General features: G+C 39.6%; 1 protein-coding gene across 4 annotated transcripts in view; it reads right to left on the minus strand.

The window, feature by feature from the left end:
* LOC103744080 (lymphocyte antigen 75) overlaps positions 1 to 26,963 on the minus strand; it is a 148,084-nt gene that overhangs the window by 18,571 nt on the left and 102,550 nt on the right. For 2 of the 4 annotated variants that reach the window (XM_029569689.1, XM_008845738.3), the window contains one exon: positions 24,939 to 26,653. In XM_029569689.1, coding sequence (XP_029425549.1) covers positions 26,475 to 26,653 — 179 coding nt within the window. In that variant the 3' untranslated portion in view covers positions 24,939 to 26,474. Of the gene's footprint in view, positions 1 to 6,146; positions 6,258 to 18,569; positions 18,761 to 24,938; positions 26,654 to 26,963 lie in introns of those variants that run through there. The other 2 variants (XM_008845736.3, XM_008845737.3) reach the window with 2 other exon arrangements.

Raw genomic sequence — 26,963 nt, forward strand, 5'->3', positions numbered from 1 at the left:
ATTTCTCAAACATTTGCATTTATCTTTAGAGAATGGTCAGCTCCTGCCCCACTTTTTAATTGGGTGGCTTGTTTTATGATGTTTAATTTTTTGAGGTCTTTGTGTATTTTCTAGATACTAACCATCTGTCAGAGGAGTAGCTGGTAAAGATTTTTTCCCATTCTGTAGGTTGCTTTTTCACTGAAATGATGATGTCCTTTGATGCTTTTTAGTTTCATGCAGTCCCATTTGTCAGTTGTTGAACTTAATGACTGTGCTATAGGAGTCCTCTTCAGAAAGTTCTTTCCTGTGCCTTTTAAGTTCCAATGTATTACCTATTCCCTACTTTCTCCTGTATCTGATTCAGGGTATCAGGTCTTATACTGAAGCCCTTGATCCACTTGGAGTTGAATCGTGTGTATGGTGAGAGATAGGCATCTAGTTTCATTCTTCCATATGCCCTTATCCAGTTTTGTAAGTCCACCTTTTTTTTTTTTTAAAGCAGTGCCAGATGACACCATTTCTGTTAAATATCATGTAGGCTTTTAATCTGTTTCACTCTAGTAGTTACTGGTGAAATGTGACTGCTGCTCTAGAAAAAAAATCTTCAAGAGAAATATTTAATAAGGTTATGTTTTAGGCCTTACATATCCAGAAATAGTTTTTGTTCTCCCTTTCTTTGACCTTGCTGCAGCCAATAGAACTTTTAGTATTTTTAACATTGCAATCTAATCAAGTACTGTATAGACTTAAGTTATTGTATAAGACAAATAAGGAACACTTTAATTTATTTTCTTTCTTTCTTTCTTTCTTTCTTTCTTTTTTTCTTTTTTTTTTTTTTTGAGACAGGGTCTCCTTGTAGCCCCAGCTGGCCTGGAACTCACTATGTAGACCAGGCTGGCCTTGAATTCACAGAGATCTGCCTGCCACAGCCTCCTAAGTGCTGGGATTAAAGGCGTGTGCCACCATGCTGGGCTGCAGAAATGCTTTAATTTTCTTAAGTGGCAGCATGAATCCTCAAGGAATTTATGTGCACAGGAAAAGATTTTTTTTAAAGGTATTACCAGTAACACCACTGTATTAGTCACTTTTCTGTTGCCGTGATGGAAACACTTACCAAAACAACTTATAAAAGAAAGAATTTATTTGAGCTCATGGTTCCAGGGGAATTACAGTCCATCATGGCAGGGAGGCATGGTGTCAGAGGTGGCTGGAGGAGGAGGGGAAGAAGCTAAGCTCTACATCTTCCAGCAGGCACAGGAAACAAGAGAGCAACTGGAGATCTGGCAAGGCTTAAGAACTCTGTAAGCCCACCCCCAGTGATGTGTTTCCTCCAGGATAGCCACACCTTCTAAAACCTCCCAAAACTTCACCACCATCTGGGACAAAATGTCCAAATACTTGGGACCTATGGAGGTCATTTTCATTCAAACCATTACAACCACCTACTGAGATGTAATTTGGGACTTTTGATTGTTTTTATGTCTAATGATTATAGCTCTTTTATCACAAAAGTAAATTTGAAAGCATTTGTTACAATAAATAATGTATATAATTTACCAACCTAGTTTTAGACATTTACCTTTATTTTTATTATTTGTGGGGGTGGGGCACTAGAATGTGTGCTACAGCACATGTGTAGAGGTAGAGGACTTCCTAAATCAGTTCTCTTTTCTTCCATCATGGGTTCCAGCGATTGAATTCAGGTTGTCAGGCCTGCATGGTAAGCATTTTTATCTGCTGAGCCATCTTGTCAGCCCTTACCTTTATTATTTATAATTATTTTCTTAATGATATTAGCAAAAATAGAGCAAATTGGCACAAAGCCCTGAAATATAGTAAATATAGCTCTATGCAGCCCCCAAAAGTAAAAGTTATTTATTTCCTATGACCCCAAATGACAGGCTTAATATATGACTTTTGTGTGATTGTAAATATTTTTTCCAAATGTAAATATTATAGTGTTCCTTATATTTCTTTATTCTTCATACATAGCAGAGAAAACACAAACCATGGTGATTTATTATTCTAAACAAAACACTGCTATAGCCAAAAATAGGAATAGTAATATAAACAAGTTTGTAATTCATTTACTAAGAATATTTCTAGGGTAGAAGGAAATTCTTAAGAGTATCAAAAACTGGCCGGGTGTGGTGGTGAATGCCTTTAATCCCAGCACTCAGGAGGGAGAGGCAGGCGGGTCTCTGTGAGTTTGAGGTCAGCCTGGTCTACATAAGCAAGTTCCAGGCCAGGTGGGGCTAAAAGAAAAAAAAAAATAATGTCAAAAACTGGAAGGATTATAGACTCTATGTTTTGAGGATGGGTACTGGGTGCTGGGGATTGAACCTAAGACTTTGCACATGGTAGGCCTGTGCTCTACCATTGAGCTAAATCCTTAGCCCCTAAATTTGTTAACTTTTAACTTGGAAAAGGACACTGTTTAAACACAAGGCCAAATAAAAAATTCCTAAGTATGTACCCTGCTTCAAAAAGAAATTGAAAAAGAGTTAATTAACTTCTAAACAAGTAACAAAAGTCAGGCCACAAAATTGTTTGGTGTTTTGAATTTTGCCTCATTTGCTAAAGAAAATATATTTGGGTCATAGAGGAAGTCAAGTATTAATTTTGCTTCTGTACAATAAGCACTGCCTAACAGAAACATAAAGTCTGGACAGTGCCTTTTCTTTTCTCACAGCTTCCAATAAACTTTGTGTCACTGAAATCTTGTTTATGTCTAAATATACTAATATAAGTTGTTAAAACAGAGGAAGTGTGCCAGGTGTGGTGACACATGTCTGTGATCCCAGCACTTAGGGGGCACAGGTAGGAGGATCATGAATTTGAGGGGAGGTGGATTCCAGCCTGAGCTTGCCAGGCAGTGATGTCTATGTGGTAAGACATTGTTTCAAAAAAGAAGTAGAGACTGAAAATAGTTATAGAGAAAAACCTCACTGAAAAAAAGACTAGCAAAATTTCTTGTTCAGTTCCTGGAAATAAAGCCATATTTGCATGCTAGAAATTTTTTCTTTTTTCCTCCCTAAAAGCCAATGTATCAACACCATTTATCAGCTACAAAGCTTTCAAGGACAAATAAATATGTGTTTGTACCATGTGGCCAGGCAGTCATGGCAAGCACTTGTAATCTGGGACCCAGGAGGCTGCATCGGGAGGATCATGAGCTCCTGGCCAGCCTAGGCTATGTACACAGCAGGACCTTGTCTCCAAAACAGAAACATATGGTACTTCAGAATAAAAACTGTATTTCCATTTATTCTATAATGGATATGATTTTAATTAAATATCCTTAGTTAAGGATAATCTTCTAAAATATTGTACTGGTGGATTTTCAGAAATTGTGCCTTTTTAGATAAAGGACTTTTCTAAATGCTGGAGTTGGGGATTTGCTTAAGAAAAAAAAATGTAATGAAATGATCAAGCAGATTTTTAGTTCTAATACAGAAGTAAAAGCACTTTCAAAAAACCAAAGACTAATGTTACCAGTTCATGTTTTGTTGAAGGTTCTAGCTCACAACATGGTTTTAGTTTTAGCTAATGAGTATCAAATCAATTAGAGCCAAACATAAACTATCTCCACTTCAAGCACAGTTTTTTTTTTTTTTTTTTTTTTTTTTTTTTTTTTTAAAAAAAGACTGAAACAGTTCAGCATTCGAGCATATACTTTGCACATGGGAGGACTTGGGTTCAATACCCAGCACTGTAGGATTTGGGGTCAGGGAACACATCCAAAACAACAATCTTTTTAGGGTCCTGTGGCACATATATGGAATCCTACTCAGGCAGGAGAATCACAAGTTCAAGGCCAGCCTGGGCAATGTGCATAAGCAGACCCTATCTTTAAAAAATATTTTTATTATTTTTATTCTATACGTATGAGTGTTTTGCCCACATGCATGTAAGTGCACCACATGCATCCAGTGACCACATGAGGCCAGAAGAGGGCATCAGATTCCCTGGAACTGGAGTTTTGGATGGGTGTTAGCTGTCAAATAGGTGCTAGGAACCGAACCTGGGCCCTCTGGAACATCAGTGCTCTTAACCACTGAGCCATCTCTCCAGCCCCTTTCCCCCTTTTGCAGGGAGACAGGGTGTCACTATGTAGCCCTGGCTGGCCTCAGACTCCCAGAGATTTGCCTGCTTCTGTCTCCAGAGTGTTGGAATTAAAGGCGTATGCCACCACAGGCCTGGCTTTAAAAAAGACATTTTTCTGGGAGTGTGGTGTATGCCTGCTATCCCCAGCTATAGGGAAGGCTGAGACCTGCCTATACAACTAGTAAGAGCCTGTCTCAAAAATTATTTTAAAATATAGGGGCTAAGGAGATGACTCAGTGGGTAAAGTGGTTTGTCCTGCAGGCATGAGGACCTGAGTTTGGATCCCCAGAATCCACATAAAGTCAGATGTGGTAGCACATGTCTATATTGCCAGGGCTCCTAGGACTAAACAGGAGGCAGAGACAGAATTCCTGGAAGCTTGCATGCCAGCTAGCCTGGTGTACACATCAGTTAAAAACAAGAAACCCCTGTCAAACAAAGGTGGAAAGTGTGGACCCACATCTGAGACTGTACTCTGGCACATGTTCATTTGGAATTAAAAATGTATTTCTCCCCCAAATATTGAGTGTATGCTCTAGCAAATAGCTTTTAGTTTGTTTCTGGTCCTGTGTCAATCTGACTTTTGTCCATACTTTACTTTGAGGACAGAATAACTTAGTGATGAATAATCCTAAACTTTAAATTCAACAAAACTTGGTATGGTATGGGCTTTTTATTCTTGTTTTGTTTTATTTTTATAAAATAGTTTAAACTTATGTTACACATTATGAACTGGAATACAAAGATAATAATTTGCCAAGGTAGGTACAAAGTATTAATTTTACTTTTAGGAATCCTGTTTTCTTTTTACAGTGAGTTGATACTGTCATTAAATTGTAGGTTAACATCAAGAGTCATAATATTAAGGTAAGTTGGTGTTACTTCTGCTGTCTTCAGAAATTAGTCCTACCACATACCATTTTCCCTCTTCAGCTGCTGCTCTGACGTCTTGGATTTTCAGTGGGATGAGTTATCTGCACTCATTTTCCAACCTTTCTTCTTGTTTGTTTGTTTGTTTGTTTGTTTGTTTGTTTTTAATCTACTTTGTCAGGATTTTGCTCTAAGCTGCACAGAGATTTCTCCTATGTAAATCATAAATGACACCCACATTAGTGTATCCAGGAATACTGCCAGCAGTATTTCACACAGCTAATTACTCCCCTTTCCACACTTTCTTCTTTTGGCTTCCCTAAAATCTACTAGCCCTTTTAAGAGCTGAACTTCAGATGTTGCATAATGTCATGAGTTGCGTTTAATTGATCAAGCTAATTATAAAGTCCAGCCTAGGATCATGGGGAAGATAGGCAGATGGCACTGTGTGAGGGAACTGAGAAGGAATTGCTGACAGCTGGTTTTGAAGACAGTAACAGACATATCCTGGGTAAAGGAGTGCAGTCCTGAGAGAGGGGGAGATGCAGAGAGCAAAGAGAGCACACATGGGAAAGCAGAAGCCCCAGGCCTAGTTCTGAATCTTGGTTTTGCCTGTTATTATTAACCTGTGTGATCATGAACAAATAATTGAATTTAATTTCTTCTCTTGATAAAGGATAATAAATAAATCACTTGGTAGGTTTCTTATGATAGTTAAAGCCATTTAAAATATGAAGTGCTTAAGCACAGTCCAGACATGGTAAACACATTAAATAGGTACCAACGTGGTTAAGGTTCTGTCAGTATTGCCCAACACCTGCCTTCTAATCCTGGGAGTAAGTTTAAAGCCAATTCCACTATCTGTGCCTTTGAGTTATAGAGTAAAAATTGTACATTGATTCTAAGGTGTTAAAATATAAGCTTAGGGATGCTACTAGTTTTTAAAAAAAATATTTTATTTATTGTCTTCATTCCATGCATATACGTGTATTGCCTGCATGTAGGTAAGTGTACCCATGCTGTGCAATGCCCGTGGAAGACAGAAGAGGCTGTCAGATCCCCTGGAACCAGAGTTACAGATAGTTGTTAGCTGCCATGTGGGTGCTGGGATTTGAACCCAGTCAGTGTTCTTAACCACTGAGCCATCTCTCCAGCCCCGCTACTAGTTTTTTAAAAAAGCCTCTTACCATGGTCAGTACACTGGCTTCTGACGTCCTCTATGCTTTCCACTTTGATGGTTTGTTGAAGAAAAATGTAACAGCTGTCTTTGAATTGAACCCAGATGGGCGAAGGACAGTCTGTTTGGAAAAAGAAAAAAATACTGTTAATAAGAGTTCCTGATGCTAAGGATATTTGATATTAAAAGTTCACACATATACACAAGCAATTTATCTTATTAAAATAAAAGAGCAATCAGTGGGGGCTAGAGAGATGGCTCAGTAGTTAAGAGTACTGGCTGTGTTTCCAGAGGACCAAGGTTCAGTTCCCAACACCCACATGGCAGCTAACAACCATCCATAACTCCAGTTCCAGGGAACCAGACGCTGTCTTCTGGCCTCCATGGGCATTGCATGTATGTGGCACCCTTACATACATGTAGACAATACACGCAGACACATAAAATAAAATATATATAAATTCAAAAACTTTAAAAAACAAAATCAGTGTGAATTTTCTTTCCATTTATTATTTATTTATTCTTATTCTTTTACTTTATGTATATGAATGTTTGCCTGCATGTATGTAAGTGCACCTGTGTTGCACAGTGCCCACAAAGGTCAGAAGAGAACATCAGAATCCTGGAACTGGAGTTAAGGATGGTTGTCAGTCACTACATGGGTGCTGGGAACCGAACCTGGGTCCATTGTAAGAGCAGCCAGTGCTGTTAAGCACTGAGCCATCTCTCCAGCCACTCTCTACATTTTATACAAAGGAAAAGAGAAATGTGCCAATGGCTCTCTTCTGTCTTCTCAGTGCAGTTACAAGTCTTTTGTTTAACAATTCAGACGTGTAAATTATTAGAATTAAAGGCTTCTCTCTGAAGGTTATCTTTGTAATATCTAATAATAATTTCAAAAGTCTTAAGATTTTTGCAAAATTCTTTTGTTCAGATTTCGCCTGCAAGTACCGAACAAGTATCTGGATTATGAATATTCAAGCAAATTTTGCACAGGCAAACAAGATTGATGTTCACTTTTCTTTCTTTCCCTCCTTCCTTCTTTTCTGCCTTCCTTTCATTCTTTTTCTTTCATTGTGTTTGCCTTTGCTTTTTGGAGATAGGGCCTCATTATGTATCCCAGGTCATTCTTGAATTCATGCATCTCCTGTCTCTGCCTCAGCTTCCCACAGTGCTGGGATTGTAGATGTGTTACTGTGCTTGGCTAAGACTGATGTTCTTGTGAAGAGAGAGAGAGAGAGAGAGAGAGAGAGAGAGAGAGAGAGAGAGAGAGAGGAATTGAACGTGGAAATTGAACTTGGAGCCTTATGTATACTAAGTCAAGCACTCTACCACTAAGCTGTATTCCCATCTCTGAATGTTCTTAGTTTAACATCTTGACAAAACAAATTCCTCCCATGAAACAGAGCCGTATCTTTTCTGCTATTACAATAATACACAGGGGAATATCTATATCTACCTTGTTCTTTTTTTTTCATTATGAAGATACACAACTTTTAAGCCTAGGCTCTAGAATATCATAATTAGCATTATACACAAAAGTAAACCTGTAAGAGCTTGATTTCAGTGGCCAAAATGAAGGAAAAAGAAGGGGATTTTATTTAATTTTAGTGAATAAAAGAACACAAACATGAAGCTTACATATGCCCATAAGTTTATATAAAATCAGTAAGTTCTTACCTAATACAGTTTTAAGTTCTACATGTCTTATAATTTTAATATAAAAGAATATAAACAAGCACCACTACAAAGATCAGAACTTAGTAATCAGCCACATTAATCTAAATTAATTCAACACTTGATTTTACTAAGCTCAGAATATGGCAGAGACTATAAGTTGCCCTAGTACTTGACCTTGGCCTCTGATAGCGCAGAGCACATTGCCACCAGAATAGATTTTTCCCAGTTTTCTGTGGAAAATGAGTGAGCAGAAGTCAGTTAATATAGATTTTGTCAAAGAAAGAAGAGTGTACCTCATACTGTATTTTCCCTTTCTTGAAGGCCAACCTATATTAGCTATCACATGGCCGAAGGAAACACTGTAGAAATCACAAAACCACAAGATACATGGATTGTAGGTGGAACTGTGTGTCAGGCTCAGATGACTCTACTAAGGGAAAAGTCTCATCAATGCATTGATCATTCTGTTCACTCATGAATCAACTAGGACAAACTTATGACTGTTTCACTTAAAATTACCCCATATGTGTCACCTGGCCTCACATTATCGCATGCAATAGTGAAATCATCCAAGATATACTAGGATGAGAGTATGTCCCAAGATGCAATTCTTTTTTGTTTGTGTTTGTTTGTTTTAGACAGGGTCTCATATGTAGCTCTGGCTAGCCTGGGACTCTCTATGTAGATGAGGCTGGTTCAAACTCACAGAAATCTGCCTGCCTCTGCCTCTCAAGTGCTGGAATTAAAAGCATATGCCACTATGCTTAGTTACAATTCATTTTATATGTAGATAGTTTTCCTTCTTACTGACTTTAAATTTTTTATTGCAAGTGTGTGTGTGTGTGTGTGTGTGTGTGTGTGTGTGTACATGCTTACATGCTTGCATGTCACGATGTGTGAGTGGAGGTCAGAGGACAACTTGCAGGAGTAGGTTCTCTCTTTCTACCATGTGGGTCCTGGGGATTGAACTTGGACTGTCAGTCTCTGCTTACAGATGCCTTTACCTACTGAGCCATCTTGCCAACCCTCTTTCTGCTGTCTTATAAACACTTGCATTACACATTCTGACAACCTGGTCTTGAACTGGCAGGAATCTAAACTCTCTCATTATGGTGGTTTAAAGATATCTTGGCAAGCTGGATGTGGTGGTGCATTCCTGTAGTCCCAGCACTTGGGAGGCAGAGGCAGGCAGATCTCTGTGAGTTCAAGTCCTGCCTGGTCTACATAGTGAGTTTCAGGCCAGCTGGGGCTACAGGGAGACCCTGTCTCAAAAAGATATCTTGGCAATGAGCACTTTCTTTTGAGAGAATGCACATACTAAAATCTTAAATTATAAAAAAAAAATCAGTCAGATCCATTTTTAACCTCTGGTGCTGTACAAAAGGGTGTTAAACTGATATAAATACATCCTATGTTTGGCCCATTTGAGACTTTAGAATATTTGAGAATGTATGATATACTGTAAAATAAAAAAAATCAATAGAGCTCTAATTCAGTTGAAGTTAAAAGTGGGCTTCAAAGAAATGCCTATTTAAGCATCAGGATCTCTCTCTTTCTCTCTCTCTTTCTCTCTCTCTCTCTTGTCTTTTTGAGACAGGGTCTAGTCTTATTTTTCACTTCTATAACACTGTGAACTTATAGTGAAGGATAAAACAAATATGAAACAAGAGAAAAAATCTGGGTACAAAATTAAATGTGTAGCATGATTCTAAGATTGTCCAGAAATATTCATAAATTGGAGATGCCAGATACTTTGACATAGGGGATGTTTCAGAGACCAAAAAACCAGGCACTCAGTTGAAAGTCTATTCCTGGAGCGGCTAGCTAGCCTTCTCTTCCTGAGAAGTAGCAGTCAGTCACCTTAGTTCACTCTGGGTCTCTATGTCCGCTTTAAAAATCTGGCCTTTTTCCTTTTCCTCCCTTCCTCCCTTCCTTCCTTCCTTCCTTCCTTCTTCCTTCCTTCTTCCTTCCTCCCTCCCTTCCTTCCTTCCTTCCTTCCTTCCTTCCTTCCTCCCTCCCTCCCTCCCTTCTTCCTTCCTTCTTCCTTCCTTCTTCCTTCCTTCCTTCTTCCTTCCTTCCTCCCTTTCTTTCTTCCTTCCTTCCTTCCTTCCTTTTTTTTTATTTAATAAGGCTTTTATTTCCTTAAATCCACTTTCAGGCCATGAAACATTTCTCGTTTTTTCATCCTGAGAATACCAAGCCATTTTTCTGTACCACTTCCTCCAAGATAGCCCCAACTTTCACCTGAAATTTTACCACATATTTCTTTCTCCCCTAAGCTACCAGAAAGAGCAAGTTTTTGAAGTTGAGATAGGAAGGATTTTATCTGGTGAGACCTTGAAAACTTATCTTATTTCCTGTGGGTTTTTTTTTTGTGTGTGTGTGTGTGAAAAAAGGGATGAATGTCTACTTAGTTGGATTATTGTTGTAAACATTAGCTAAGGAGTATAAAATTTCACAGCACAATGTCAAATATAAGACAAGATTCTCACAATATGTAGCTTTTATTAATAATAACCATTCTTCAGACCTTTCTCCCTGGATAGTGACAGTAAGGATGTACAATGTTTGGCTGAGTGAATGAATCCTCTTTTTCACCTTTATATGACAATTTATTTCATTATCTTCAAATACTTTCCTGTGGGCTCATCTTTTCCTTTTTGAAACTTGTTAAGTTTCTTATATCCAAATATATAACTGAATTGATGTTGCTGCTAATTATAATACCTTACTGGTATACTTTTTAGAAAGTAAACTTTTCATTGAAACACAGTATACACAAAATGCACAAGTCATAAATATACAGTTTGGTGAATTTTCAAAGAATGAACATACCCAAACAATCACCAGCAAAATGAAGAAACAGAACATTAACCTCATTTGGTCACTACCCCTTCCAAAAAAGAACCATTTCCCTAACTTAAACACAGTAGTTTAATTTTTTACCTGTTTTGGACTTTATAGTAATGAAATCATGAAACATGTACTCTTTTATGTCTGGTTTCTTTTGATAAATGTTTTTATGAAACTCACTCATGTTGTAGTTTGTTTTGTAGGTTATTATTTCTCATTGCTACATAACAGTGTATGAATTTATCCATTGTTTTATTGATGAATATTTGGGTAGTTTCTGGTTTCTAGCCACTACAAGTAATGAACTTTATGAACATTCTATGCATGGTTCATTAGAGGTATATTTCTAAAGTTGGATTGCAAGATGCTGTGGTTCCACAATCAAGGAGCTCTTCCCTCTTTAGACTAGGACAGCAGGAAAGGTGCCTTGAAAACAAGACTTCACGCCTTGAAAGCTCAGAGTGTAACAATGCAAACTCAATAATAAAAACTTTCACTTGAAATAGAGTTCTTGAACAAAGAAAACCTCCGGAGTATTCTACTGCCCAGGGAAGTATTTTCTTAGATTCGGGCATGGAGGTAAACACACTACAAGGGGACCAGGTTATATCTCAATTTTGTTACTGTCTACATGGTGCTGGTTTCACAGACATGCAAGATGAAAGCATGTTCATGGAGTGCTGTGCCAAGGTTTCAGAGAGCTGCCAAGGCCAGGCAATGTGTGGCAGGGTCAGAGTCCCTGCATACACCTTGTAAATTTGTATGCAACTGTGAAGCTGAAGTCTAGGTTATGGTGGTGATCCTAGGATATTGGAGATGCCAGAAACATGGGACATTTACCAAGGAAAGCTGTAGACATTGAATGTAGCTTCTCCTGGGGATGATCACATGTGCTGCAGGCTGGAGAGGCAGGACTACTCAAGCCTGCTGGAGCCCAAATGATGTCATGATAGTGGAGGTCCAGCTGCCAAACATTGAACTGCAGAGTGTGTTATTTGCCTTGTTGACTGTATTCTTGCTTTGGTCAATATTTCCTCGGCTTGGTAGTCTCCATTCTTCCACTGGGAAATGCAAATGTTACTTTATGCCACTGTATATTGGAAGCATACGATTTGTTTTTGGTATTACAGGGACTCACAGCCAAGAGTTTGTCTTGAGTCTTGAGAAGAGACTTTGAACCTTATAACAGTGTTGGGAGCATTAATTCAATGAGGACATTTGAAGTTGGACTGAATGCATTTTGCATGAGGTGATCATGAGCCTATGGAAGCTAAGTGTGAATGCTATGGTTTGAATATAAAATGACCCCCATAGAGGCTTATGTGTTTCAACACCCAATCCTTAGCCTTTGTCACTGTTTTGGGTAGTTGTGGAACTTGCGAGGTAAGGCCTCTCAGTAAGAAATTGAATCTGAGCCTTGAGGGTTATAACCAGGTTCCACTTCCTGCCTTCTCTCTCTTTCTTGGTCTACTGAGATACGAGCAATCAGTGGCCTCATATTCCTGCCCCACAGCTGCAAATTCCTACCACTGAGAATTGCTTCCCCCATAATGGACTGTATTCTCATACTGTGAGCCAAAGTAAATCCTTCCATTAAGTTGTTCTTGTCAAGTATTAGATCACACTGATAAGAAAAGTTATCTAGCAAATGGCTTCCCCAGAGTTAGGAATTCGTAGTCAGAAGTGCAAAGCCTTATAAATCCAGCCTTGGTTGTCACAGTCTGTCACATCCCTCCCTCTCTATCTGGCTCACACAGGTACGGAAGCAAAAAACCAAGATCTCATAGTCTACTACCATTGGTGGGCTGAAGAACCAGGAAAACTGGTAGTGCTATTCAATCCTGATCTGAAAGCTTGAGCATGGGGCCAGGGAAGGGAGGCACTGATACAAACCCTTGCTTACGTCTGAAGCCCGAGAACCAGGAGTACCTATAGCAAATCCAGAGCAGTAGTAGATGGATGCCTCAGCTCAGGCAGGCAAGGAATTTGACCTTCTTCAGCCTTTCTGTTCTTATCTATACTCTGAACAGACTGTATGATGCCAGCCCATGTTGATAAGAATAGATTTTCTTTACTATTTACAGACTCAAATGCTAATCTCAAGGTATTAGTGGTTCAGTGGTAGAATTCTCAAATGCCAGTTCCATCCAGAAATAATGTTTTACCAGCTGTTTAGTATCTATTGTAGTCCACTCCAGTTGGTATATAAATTAATCATTACAGTTAAATAGATCAGCCCTACTCAACGTAGGAGTGGGATACACAAGAGTAAATATCAAGAGGTAAGAAGCTTTCAGAACCATCTTAGAGGCTGGCAACTATGGATACTGCTAAGTGCTAAGAAATGAAATGATAGAGCAGCAATGTAAGTATAGGATTTAGGGTTGCAATTTTACAACAATATCTAGGTAAGGCATTATTATCAGGGTGAGTAAGGTCTAATATTAAGGTCAGATAGAGAAAACAGGAAGCTCAAGGTCCCTGAGATAGAAGTGAGTATGACGATGATAATAACTCAAAGACCATTGTTGAATAATTAATCATACATGACTAGATTTTTTTAAAAGGTCACAAGTGATAAAACAGAAAATAGATTGTTGATCCACCCAAAACTTACAGGTTCCTTCTTCTTAGGCTTATTTCAGCATTAGCTGTACCTCCAGTTATTTAAAAATGGAACCCCTCTTTGAATGCTACAGGTCAATGTGTATCCCCAGTTTTAGACACATTCAAAATATGATTTAGAAGAATGGTATTAAAAGAAGGTTGGGGCTGGGCGTGGTGGTGCACGCCTTTAATCTCAGCACTTGGGAGGCAGAGGCAGGTGGATCTCTGTGAGTTCAAGGCCAGCCTGGTCTACATAGTGAGTTCCAGGACAGCTGGGGCTACAGGGAGACCCTATCTCAACAAGCAAGCAAGCAAGCAAACAAATAAATATAAAAAAAGGTTGTATCTCCTGTGGACAGATGTACCTTACGAGTGGAAGTAAACTAGCCCAAGTCATTTCCATGCCAAGTATCTTTGCTATGATCCTGTTATAACTGAAAACCTATCCACAAAATTCTCTGCAAAATGACTTTCTATTACTCTTATTCCTTCAAAGCAATCCTGAAAGTTAGGTTGCTATTTATAATAAACCTAGCTGATTTTTTAAGGATTTGATAATTTTATAATTCTGTTATTTAATATCTATAGAAATTTAGGAGTCTGCTGAAAAAATTAAAGGCTGCACTTAACTCCAAAGTTTACCTAATATTATCTTTATTACTATACCTATATTACTTTATTGCATATTATCATGCACTAAAAAAATAAAATGTCATCCACACAGTGATTTTTTATTTGTGTATGTGTATGGTTTTTTTAAATTTTAAAATACACACACACATGCACACACACACACACACACACACACACACACACACAAGGCCATGTGCATGTGAGTGCAGATGCCCATGGAGGCCAGAGGTATCAGATTTCTTTACTGAAGTTCCAGGCAGTTGTGACCTACGACATGGGTGCTGGGAATCAAACGTGCGTCCTCTGCATGAGCAGTAGTTCCTTCAGCCCAGCCCCCATAGTGATTTTTATATTACCATCCAAGTGTAATAAAATCATTTTCTTATAGTAATCGTTTACCTTCCACAGCCAACTTTGGCAAAACAGAGGCCAAACAAAGCAATTTGTTACTTTTGTTATGGGTGGAAGAAAGAGCAGCTGTTCCATGCTCTAGCAAGAGAGTCTCCTCAAATCCTAAGGAAACTGAGCTGCTCTGATACTTTATCCTCTCTCTAGATTATTCTTCCCAACCTAACTTCCAAGATGTCAACCTCTATCTTTTGCTCTCATATCCTTCCTCAGAAGAACTGTTACAGTAATTCATATCTGTACCCTTCTCATTGTGCATCACTGGTCCATTTTCTTATAGAGCAACTCTCAAAGTTTATTCCCAAAATCTAAAATAACCCACAAAAGTAATGAAATACTTAGCATGTACAATAAAAATTGCTCTTTCTTGACCTAGTTTTAAGTCAAATATGTCTCCTATCTTTGTCTGGATATATTTGTGAGGTGTGTGCTGGGTAGCTTTAGTGTCAACTTGACACACCCAGGTTGAGGGAGCCTCAATCGGGGAATTGCCTCTATTGGACTGGCCTGTGGCCATGTCTGAAGGGCATCTTTTTGATGAGTGATGTGGGAGGGCCCAGCCCACTGTGGGTGGTGCCACCCCTGGGCAGGTGGGCCTGTGTTGCATAAGAAAGCAGGCTGAGCAGGGTCCAGAGGAGCAAGCCTATAAGCAGCATTCCTCCATGGCCTGTGCTCCAGCTCCTGCCTCCAGGTTCCTGCCCTGAGTTCCTACCTTGGGCTCCCTGATGAACTGCGTGTGACCTGGGGGATGTAAGACAAATAAACCCTTTCCTCCCCAAGTTGGTTCTGGTCAGAGTGTTTTGTCACAGCAATGAAGAACAAACTAAGACAAGGTGCCAGGATGAAAAACATCCATAGTAGTTTTTCAGCCATGTAACATTATCATATACATGAATACACTCAGCAACTATACATAACCAATGCAGAGTGGAGCATGCATATTTCTAGTGTCAACACTGATTTTCAACACAGCAGCAAAAGCTCAGAATTCAGAGGAATGCCAAAATAATACATATTTTTATATTCATTTTTTGATGGAAAATTAAAAATTAAAAACTTAAGTGTCCTTGTATCTAATCTGAGATAATCTCCCCTGGAATACAACTCTTCCATCTTCAATGATGAAAAATTGGCATCAATAGATTGAGAGGACTTAAATGTTTTGAACTCAAATATGAGTTCAGGCAATGGTAATACAATTTGAAAGAAATTGTAAGGCAGTTATCCCCTCTACTTTTTAAATCATTTATTTTTTCATCCTTTCATATAAATATAATAAAGTTCAAAGGCACATCAAAATAAAATAAAGCCCCTCAAGACAGTAAAATACCTGCTATTATAAAGCTTCCTCTGGGAAAATGAGTAATGGGGAAGAAGATGGGTGACTACACAAAGTGCACTAAGAGAGGCTTTGAAGAGAAAATATGGAGATGTGACAGAATGTGGGTATTCTGGGAAGGCCTTAGGATGTGACATACTACCAAAGATCTGAACAGTAGGGGCAAGGGTAAGCATGCCACCAACAACGGGGTAAGTAGTCTGCATAGAAGGAACAGAAGGTGTTAGCATTCCCACAAGGTCAGTGTGGATAAACTCAGTGAGAGACAAGGAAGGGTCGCAAGAGATGGCATTAGGGAGAAGGCAGGGGCGCCTCATCCAATGCTTGTAGATAATGGTAACTCAAAACCAGGAGCCCAGTTTCTGAACTACATGATGACCACAGAATGAAGGCTTACATTCACTCCTCCCATGCACTCATGGGAAATCACCGACCCAATAACCATAGGCACATCATCTCCTGTGTGCAAAATGCACTATTATAGAAGAAATAAAGGGACCTTAGAAATTTCAGTGATGGGGCTGGAGAGATGGCTCAGCAGTTAAGAGCACTGCTCTTGCAGAAAACTCAGGTTTGAACCCTAGCACTCACATGGAGGCCAACACTGTCTATAACTCCAGTTCCAGGGGACCCAATGCCCTCTTCTAGCCTCTGTGGGCACTGCATGACACAGGTGCACTTACATATATGCAGGCAATACAATCATACACATAAAATAAATAAAAAAGAAATTTAAATGACATTTTTGACCATTGTGAGCTCTTAGCTAATAACTAAAAGTAATTTAAGCTTACTTTAACTACTATATTCCAAAATAACAGAAAAAATAGCAATGATTTTCACTTCAACATTAATGTATACCTTATGCTATACTATAAAGTATTTTTGTTGAGACCTTGGCATTCAGTTAATTCTAATTCTGCAATAAGCTTGACATGGTCTCTCCATCACAAATATGAGTATGTTCAGTACCATAAACAGCCACAAAGTGGTAATCTGAGGATGTTTTCTAGATGCTGTAATTACCTTTCATTTTGTACAACAAGAACAAGGCAAGGAGACCAGTATTTCTCATGCCTGTAATGGGTACTAGACATAGAGTTCTCACTTGATGCTCACTCACAATAGCCCTATGAAGTATTATCCCCATTTTACTGAGGTGCTGAGAAGCTGGTTAACCAGCAAGGGCAGAGTTCACACTCTTTTGATATTAATCTTTAAAGCCTCTTGACAGAGAGGAACAGATTATCAGCATGAATTTATTCAACATGCATTTCTTCTAAAGCCCTCACAAAGCCCATTTATCCATAGCAGACTTTTAAAGGAAAAGAATAAACCTTGTCAAAGAAGTTTGTCTTCTACTGTTGGTCAAAACAACTTCTCAAAAAAATATACCAAAATTTAGAATCTGATTCCAAGTCTGCTTAGGAATGTATTTTCCTTTCTTTTGAATTTGTTATTTAAGTGTGTGTGTGTGTGTGTGTATGTGTGTGTGTGTGTGTACGGTGTGTTGGTGGGGGAGGGGAGGGGGCTGTCAGAAGACAACTTTATGGAGTCTGCCCTCTTCTTCCATTTTTCCTTGGATTCCAGGGATTGAATAAACTAGGGTCACCACACTTGCATTCACCAGGCTTGCACAGCAAGTGCCTTTACCCAGTGCATCATCTCACTGTTTCAAAAATATACTTTGTGACTAGTCTGAGGTACAGAAGTATGGCATTGTAGAGAGTGGGCTAAGCAAAAGTTCGGAGTGCCCGGGCTCAGGTAATGAGGGGATGCATAAGGAGGACTCAGAATCAGGCTAGCCTTCACAGATGTTGTAGTCCAGCCTGTCTTCAAAAGAATTAATGTGCACAGTCTGAATGGTGTAAAAAACTGCACATCTTGTTTCTGCTCCTCAGATAGGCAGCAGATGGCATAACTGGTCATAAATGCGGGTCTATAAGAGCTTTCAAGATAAGAGCTTTGAGTTTGTATCCAAGTTCTGAGCTGTTCACCTCCAACACCCAGGGCCTTTAAAATATTCCTGCCTGTCAGCAGGCTTCAGATAGGAACTTGTCATAAAAAGGCAGTGAAAGTCAGGAGGCAAAAATCTCTTGCATAATTGAGTTAGTCAAGCCCACACAAGAATTCAGTTAGTTCTTGTTTATTTTGCTCTTTCTCTTGGATATGTTCAATCAATAGTGTTTTTTGGAAAGAAATCTTTCCCAGAGTTTCCCCATCGACATATTTTTGACATGCTTCTATGGAAAACTTGTTTAAAGAAAAAAAACACACACACTTGGTAGAATTGTCTGTTTTCTTCGGGAGTCATTTTGGAAGTGACTAATCACGGCTAATTTTTCAGATGTCCCTTGCAGACCAAAGTTTTCTCGAAATCACAGGATTTCAACGGACTCCCAGCTTTGTACGTTCTGTTCTCAGCCTTCTTGGTCCCGAGGTTATATGGCTGAACTGTTTTCCTGTCTTAATAACTTGACTGCCAACCAAAGGGACAAACAATTGCTGTTGGCGGGAGAGGGCCTTCTTCCTCCTTTCATCCTCGTGCCGTGGACCCCTTCCCCACTGCGTGCCAGCTAGGGAGACCTCAACTGCCAGGCCAAGGATCCCTCAGACTACGCCCATCGTCCCTCTGCTCTCTGGTGCCAGTCGGCTTGGCGGGACGCACACACACACACACACACACACACACACACACACCACACACACACACACACACACCACACACCACACACACACATACACACGCAGATGAGTGGAAGAGGGGAAGCTCTTGGATGTCCCTTCCCAGGGATCTACTCTAGCAACCCAGGAGAGGCTGGAGCGGGATGATGAGACGCCAGGGCCCGCGGGGTGGCGAGGCACGGCGCGCGAGGGAGTGGAGAGTCTGCGCCAGCGGCAGGGGAAGCTTACCCGAGACAGTGGCAGTGGCGAGGCTCAGCAATGCCAGCAGGAGCGTGGACAGCGCTGCCCCAGGCATAACTGCGCGGTCCTGACTACAGGCTGCCAGGGGAGCGGGCTGGGGGCGGCGCTTCTCCGCAGCTCCCAGCTCAGCCCCGACACCTCCCACTCCTGGCCCGCGAGGCGGGGGAGTGAGAGCCCAGAGTCCCCAGCCTCTCAGATCGCCGGGAAGGGGCTGGCAAGCCTTGCCTGCTCCAACTTCTCCAGTTTTTTTTAAACTTTCCTTTTGAACTAAAATAACCTCAGACTTTCGAAAATGTTGCAAAATCAGAATTCCGGTAATCGTTCAGCCTGTTTCTCTAAATTTTGACATCTTATATAACTTCAGTACAAGGATCAAAACCAGGAAATGACCACTGGCAACTGACTAGTCCACAGCCCTTACTGAGTTTGCCAGTTATCTCCTCTCTGTTCTAGGATCCCATCCAAGATCACACGTTGCTTTTAGAGGTCATATCTCCTTAGTTTCTTTAATCTGGGCACAGTCCTCTGCTGTGTTTTGTCTTTCATCATCAAAACCCATTGGAAAAGTTCTTGGTCATTTTCTAGAATGTCCCTCAGTTTGAGTTTGTCTGTTTCCTCCTGATAGGATTTAGCTTGTACCCTTTTGGTAAGTCCCACGGAAGTGGTACTGCCCAGGGAGACAGGGTGTTAGTGTGTCTTGTCTGATCATGGTGATGTGGACTTTGATCCGATGGTGAAGGCGATGTTTGCATCTTTCACCTTTGCATAGACTGACCATAGCCTCCTTTTGAAGTCTCCTCCCAGTGAACTATGTCTCTTTTCTCTATTACTTCATCGAGAGGACATTTGTTTGTTACAAGGGCTTGCTATGTAGCCCAGGCTGGACTCAAAATCTCATGATCCTACTGCCTCCACTTCCTGGTGTTATTACAAGCAGCTCTTTAAATAAATTATGTTTGTATGAACTATGCAGCTATTACCCGACCCATGAAGGTCTCTGGAGCCAGAAATCAGGAACCAGAACCAGGCATGGCTGCTTGGTTAAGCCTGCTGTCATTGACATATAAAATCAAGCCAAACTCCACAAAAAGAAAATAAGCAACCCAATTTAAAAGTGGGCAGATATGCCTGAATAAACTTCTCATTAAAGAAGATAGCTACCAAATAAGCTTATGAAAAGATGCTTGGTATCATACAGCATTAGAAAATTGCAAATCAAAACAAAAATCAAATACAATTATACACACATTAGAATGACCCAAATCCAAAACCCTGATGACACATAATAGTAAAGATGTGGAGTGACATCTATGCTGCAGGTGGGAATGAATCGTGGAGCATCTGACCAAGAATAGGTAAGAAGCATCATAGAGTGGGAGAGGCAGCAAGAGCCAGTCTTCATTTATTACATTCTGGGTTCAGTCTCTTTGCCAAATTGTTAAGATCTTGCTCAAGTTATTTATTCTCATTCTTTTCAAGTTGTCAATAATGGTTTTATACACTAAGCCCAAGCTGAGAGCAAATCTTTCCAAAGGTATTCTATGTTTAAATATAGAAACATCTTGATTCTGGACTCTTTTGCCCCCACCCCACTACACAGACAGGTCTGTGGAATGCGGTAATTTAAAAAAAGTTCTCTTCCCCACCCTCACCCCAGACCCAAAGTATATTTTATTAATGTGAATGACTTTATGTTCAACTAATTTTCAAATGTGTCTTAGATATACAATAGAACTGACAATCTAATGAACTGATCTAATTTAAGTAGTCAACCTATTTTAGCAGTGTTATTTTTTTAATCTTTTGAATTAGAGAAAGGCACATTCTTCCCTTTGGCAATTCTGGTACACACTACCTCTTTTTTTCATTGTAAGATGAAAAACAGACTTTTTTTTTTTTTTTGCAGTTTTGTAATTTTGACTCTCAGCAGTTCTCACCCACATTGGCTGTCTATATATTTTTGAATGTGGTAATGCGGACATAGGTGACCAAAGCACACAGTGTGCTTAATGAATCCTCATCCTCATTATAATTTTTGGACAAACAAACACAGATATGATATGGCACATTCCTTATTCCTTTGGCCAGGTATCAATGTGCACATCTGGAGTCCACATCTCCTTCATGACCAATTTCTGGATTTGAGTGCACATGGGACACGTTTCTTGAATTCCACTTCATGGATGCGCTTGTGAACACTGATGGTGTGTTCCTGGGTCACCACCTCATTGATGGCAGAACAGTCCTTCTTCTCTCCTAGTACCTTTCTTTGTGGGAGCCATTCTGCCAGGCCCAAATGGACTTCTTTGTGGGAGAATGTAGCATGTCACCAAAACCTATCACTATAATGTCCTACTCTCCACTTACAGCTCCTACTTAATTTTTCCTACAACTTGGCTCCTCTCTGGTCTCATTCCAGGCTCCAGTCCCTTGGCTTCTCTTCTCCCAGCCCCCTATTACTCCCTTTTATTCCAGACTGGGTACAAGCCTCCATCTCTCCTCTGTTGCATCACCAGGCCAGCTCTGAGCCGGGGATCTCTTTGTCTCTATAGCCTCCTTTTCTCCAACTTTACTGCAGTAATCAAGCAAGAAGTCAATCTGTTCTCCTGACAGCTGTCCTTACCAGTACATAATTTTTACTTCATCCGGGTCCTGTATGCCTCTTCTACAATCCTTTTCTTTTTCTTTGGCTATTGTCCTCGCTTATCCAGCTCATTGTCCTCTCATTTCGTTTTTCAGATTTTTATTATTGTCTTCAAGCTAAGGCTTCATCTACTGAGTACATCTTTCTCAGAATACTTTGCTTTCTTTTGATCAACAAAATGGGGGCCATTAATGTCCAGCTAGATAAACATCTGCAAATGCTTATTTTCAGCTCTTCCTCTGTGACTTTAGAGAGGAAGACATACTTCCTCATCCCATCCAAACCAAGCTCCTCTTTCTGTGAGTTGAGAACAACCCACCTTGCCTCATCTTCTCCAAGATGTTCCAATAATGACTCCCTCTGTCTTCTTCCACATCATCAACTTCTATCTGACACTGTAACACCCCCTTTGTTTTCTAAACCTGTGGATCTTCCAGGCATGGTGATGCATGTCTGCAATCTGAGCACTCAGGAGACTGAGGCAAGAGGATCACCAGTTTGAGATCAGTCTGGGTTATATAGTTATATCCTGTCTCAAAAAACAAAGGGCTGGGAATGTAGTTAAGTGGTAGTACAGTTGTGTAGCACGCTAAAATCCCTGATTTCATCTTCATCACCACAAAGATAAACTTGTGAATGTCTTTCCCAATGAAGGAAAGGGAAGGGAAAGGAAAGGAGAGGAAGGGGGAAAAGGGAAGGAAAAGTGAGAAAGGGAAGGACTTAAATCTACCTTTACCCTTCCTTCTCCCTCTGTGGCTTATCTCCACCAGACTTCTCAAACTACTTTCATCATACTTCTCAGAATATTTCCATACTTCCATCCTATTTCTCAAAATCTCATGTTTCCCATTTCTTAATTCTCTCCTTTTCAGCTCACTCCCAGCTGAAATGTGGTGCCTCCCTGCTTCTGGATCTCTACTGGCTAAGATCACCAATGGTTTCCAAATTGCTACGGTCATCTGTCTTTGCCTCTCTGTTGTTTAGTAATTGGATTAATATCAACTTGATTGTATATTATATTAAAAGATTACATGACCAGGGAACCAAGCTGACTTCTCAGGACTGGCTATCAATCCATATAAAGTCTGGGGGCGGGGGAGACAACAAAGACCTGAAACAAGGCAGTTGGTTACTGCTAATAGCCTGCTTTGTGAGAAGTTCAGGGAAAACTGGGAAAATTTTGGATTGGAAAGGTGGGGAGGATTTGAGGATGAGTTCTGGGTTTGTAACTCACAGACAAAGTGTATGCTTTCTTTACACTAACTAAAATATACAAAATATAAGAACTGGCTGAGGGAATGGGAAAGCTTTTCAAATTCTTTTTTGTGATTAATTTAGCTCAGGGGAAAGAGAGAAATGTATGTACACTAAATTTATAGAGGAGTAGATACGGTGAGAATGTTTTAAGTTAGAATACTCAGGGAATTAGAGATAAGTGTGAACACAGATCATGAGGTCTATGCCCTGCTCTAATTTCCTCTATATTGTGCAAAACAGTGGTTTTTCAGGCTGTGCCTTGGCCTGAGAAATCCATTTTGATGGTGGAGGATGACTGTGTACTGGGTTGGACATGTGAACAGGACCATCTGTCTAGTTTCCCAGCTTTGGCTTCTTAAGCCACTTTCAAACTCCTTGTTTCTTTAACCCCTTGTAGTCACTCTATACCAGACAGATAGACAGACAGACAGAGTGATGGGTGATATACAATCTGAGAGTATTAAAAATCGAGATGATGGCTTGCTGGTTAAAAGCATGTACTGCTCTTCCAGAGGACCCAAGTTTGGTTCCTAGCACCCATGTTGGGAGACTCACAGCCACCTGTAACTCCAGCTCCAGGGGATCCGACACCCTCTTCTGACCTCTGAGGGCACCTGCACTCACCTGCACATACCTACACATAGGCACACAATATGGATAATTTAAATTATTAAAAGAAATCTTTTTTAGTGCTGGAGAGATGGCTCAGTGGTTAAGAGCACTGACTGCTCTTGCAGAGGACCTGGGTTTGATTCCCAGCACCCACATGGCAGCTATGAACCGTCCTTAACTCCAGTTCCAGGGGGAATCTGAAGCGCTCCTCTGACCTCCGCAGCATTGCATGACATGGGTGCACTCACACACATGCAGGCAATACACTCATATACATAAGATAAAAATGATAAATAAAAAAGAAATCTTTTAAAAATTGAGATTGGAATAAAAAAGCTTGTGTTTGCTACAGCCAGAATTATTGAGGAAACTGGGAATATCTGGCAAATTGCTGTCATTGAAACTGTTGGGCCTTGTTAATTTAATAATCGATAAATTTTGACATTGTGGAGACACAAACATGCCTGTCTATATTTCTGACAGTGCATTCATGTCAGCCTAGTAAAAAAGTCTTTATTTTGAGAACTAAAATGTTTCTTCTTGGGAAAAAAAGTTATTGCATTAATTAATAACAGGTTTTTGCTTCTCCAAGAGGGTTTCAGGATTAAAAGAGCCCAAGATGAAGGAATTAGGATCTCTGGCACTCATCAGAAGAATCTCAACAGGAGGCTCAGGACTGGGGCTTACCAAGGAGAATTCCCAAATAATGTCCAAGGCTAGGGGAGGGGATTGCTGGAGGACAGAGGAAAGAATTGAATATTGGTATCACTTCTACATTTGTTCCCCATATCTCATTATTGGGTCTGCTGACATGTTTTTTACGTATCTGGCTTTGAGAGATGAATTTGATGAGACCTTATGTAGTAGTTGGGTGGAATGTAGAAGGCTGGAATGGGATGTCTGGAACTGGGAAATGAGGAAAGGAAACCACTAGGGGGCGGCTGAGCAGGAGTTTGGAACTTGAAACTACGTATTTGAACTCAGAGCAGATAAATCTCCTAAGGGGAGCACAAAGAATGAGAAATTAATGTCACATAGATGGACTCTCTGCTGAGAGATGCTATGAAACACATCGAAGGCTGGGGAGATGACTTGGTAAGTAAAGTGCTTGCTGCACAAGCACGAGGACCTTGAATCCTCAGTATCCACATAAAAAGTTGGGCATGACTAGGCATGTCTGTAACCACAACACTGACAGGGAGAGACAGGTGTATTCTGGGAGCTTGCTAGCCAGCTAACTGAGATAAAATGGCAGCTCAGTTAGAGACTTTATCTCAAGAAAAGCAGGCAGAAAGCAATAGAGGAAGACACCGGACATCCTTTTCTGGCCTCTTCACAAGTGTGCATGCACCAGCATATTTATGTGCATGCACCATATACACACACATACCACATACACACATACAGCACATACACATACACATACCACACATATCTCACACACACATACAGCACACACACACACACACACACACACACACACACACACACCGGGGCGGGGGGGAGGGAGGGAGGGAGAGAGAGAGAGAGAGAGAGAGAGAGAGAGAGTAGAGAGAGAGAATACATACACAAATGAAACATTAATTGTGACGGGAGAGATGGCTCAGCAGTTAAGAGCACTGGCTGCTCTTGCAGAAGACCCAGGTTCAGTTCCAGGAGATCCGATGCCCTCTTCTGGCCTCCACAGGCACTGTACAACACAGGTGCATTTGTATACATGCAGGCAAAACACTCATACACATAAAATAAAAATAAATAAATTTTAAAAAGAGACACATTAAGCCAGAGATGTATTTATCTTTTAAAAAGTATTCACAAAATCTTTAAATTTTATCTCTGTTTATAACAGCTGGACACTATTTCTCATCATACCATATACAGGACTCAATGAAACCTAACCTAGAGATGCTTTTGCACAGCAAGGATCAACTCCAACACTTTTACAAGATAAGACAACTTTAATATGGTGTCACCAATACATACAGCTGAACTTGTCATATTGTATTTGATTAGTTCTTTGAAGAAACTCTTAATGATTAAGCTTATACAGATCACAGGTCAGAAGAGCTAAAATATGAAAGATGCTTCAATAAAATATTTTAGGACAATTGTAGTCACTTTAAAATAATTTTAGAAAATTATTTACAACTTTAAGATAATACAAACATTTCAAACAAAATAAATCTGGATCTTATATAAAAATATTCCAAAGTACAAGTATAAGTTAAACACTGAATAAAGCCTTCAACATGTCTAGTGGATGCTACTAGTAAGGATATATTCTAGGTGTTAAAATGAAAATAACAACCACAAAACAATGTTTTCTTAATCATTAAAAATTTTAAATATTTTAGTAATAATCACAAAGTTTAGAATTCCACTGTAAAAATTCTCATTTTTACAAATGCAGAGTATCAAACAATGTAAAAAGGCAACAAAATAATAAATTCTTCATCAAATTTGACGTTATGCAAAATATATAAACTGTAAAATTTTAAATCTCATCTGCAGTTGAGTCCTTTTAAAAAAGTCACATGGTGCATCCGTTTAATCCTAGCACTTCAGAGGCAGAGGCAGGTGGATCTCTGTGAGACTGAGGCTAGACTGATTTACATAGCAAGTTCCAAGCCAGCAAGAGCTATACAGTGAGACCTTGTCTCAAAAACAAAAAACAAAACAAACAAGAAAAAAATCCAAGTCAAACGTGATACAGAGCACATAATCAATTTAACAACAATGGTCTCACACTTTAGAAAACATTAAGTTCTATGTTCTATATTTTCTTTAAAAAAAACCCCACCATATATGAATAATTATAAACAGAAATATGAAATATCTTTAGAATAGTATAAGAAATATCCCACCTAGAGGGTCTATTTTGTTATGTGAAAATTATGCCTTATTATGCCTTATATTTTTTTCCCAGTGCCATAAATGGATATTTTGAAACAACATTGATCTCATTTATAGTCAAGGTTTTGCCTTGAGGTACTAATTTTGCATTTGGACAGATGCTCACATAAATTAAAAGGTAGATGTATGTCCTAGTATGACAGTTTTAATTTTCTATGAAGTTGTTAAAATGCCATCAAAATGTATAAAAATCTAGCTAGCAACCACATTCTTACAGAGAAAATTCACATTAAATTTGTCACCCTGTAAACAATTTGAACTTGGGTTCTAGATTCAAGGCTTCTCTCCTGGTAACTAGAGTGGTTAACATGGCAATTAACAGTAAGTAATTGCACATATCAGCAAAGCAACTAATCAACTAACATCCTAAGACTTCTACTTTGGAGTAAACACTGTTGGTGGGAAATGTTAAACAGCTCACACTTTCTAAAAAACATTAGTACAAATGAACAAACTTTTCAAAGAATTTAGTCGTGGAATGAAGGAAGCATAATCTCATCTTCATTTGCTCCATGTTCGTACCTGACGGATGAGAAGCCTGCCCAGTGGAATCGGGTTCTTTGGAAGAGGAACCATATCAGTCCACTGAGGAGTGCCAAGATACTTAGCACGGCGAACATGATACCTATGCCTCTGTAATCCGGGCCTGGAGTCAGGAATGCAACAGTGAGCATTATTATTGATTTTATTCAGTAAACCATATGTAAGATACATAAACCATGTGCAAATTAATATTGTTTCACAGCATTAACATAAGTCATAAACTTATCATTAAGCACTAAACTTCCTTCTTTTCAAATTTAAGTCATTTCCTTTTCATTCAAACTCTTTTCATCGCTATAGAAATTTTCTCCAAAAGAAATTAAGGCACTCTCATTATTTTCTCTCTTCCTAACTACCACTCTTAGGAGAACTGCTCCTCACACATCATCCTACTTTCTAACTCTCCCCAGAAT

Source organism: Nannospalax galili, unplaced genomic scaffold, assembly GCF_000622305.1.
Source record: "Nannospalax galili isolate Female #2095 unplaced genomic scaffold, S.galili_v1.0 scaffold540, whole genome shotgun sequence".
Classification (NCBI taxonomy): Eukaryota; Metazoa; Chordata; class Mammalia; order Rodentia; family Spalacidae; genus Nannospalax; species Nannospalax galili.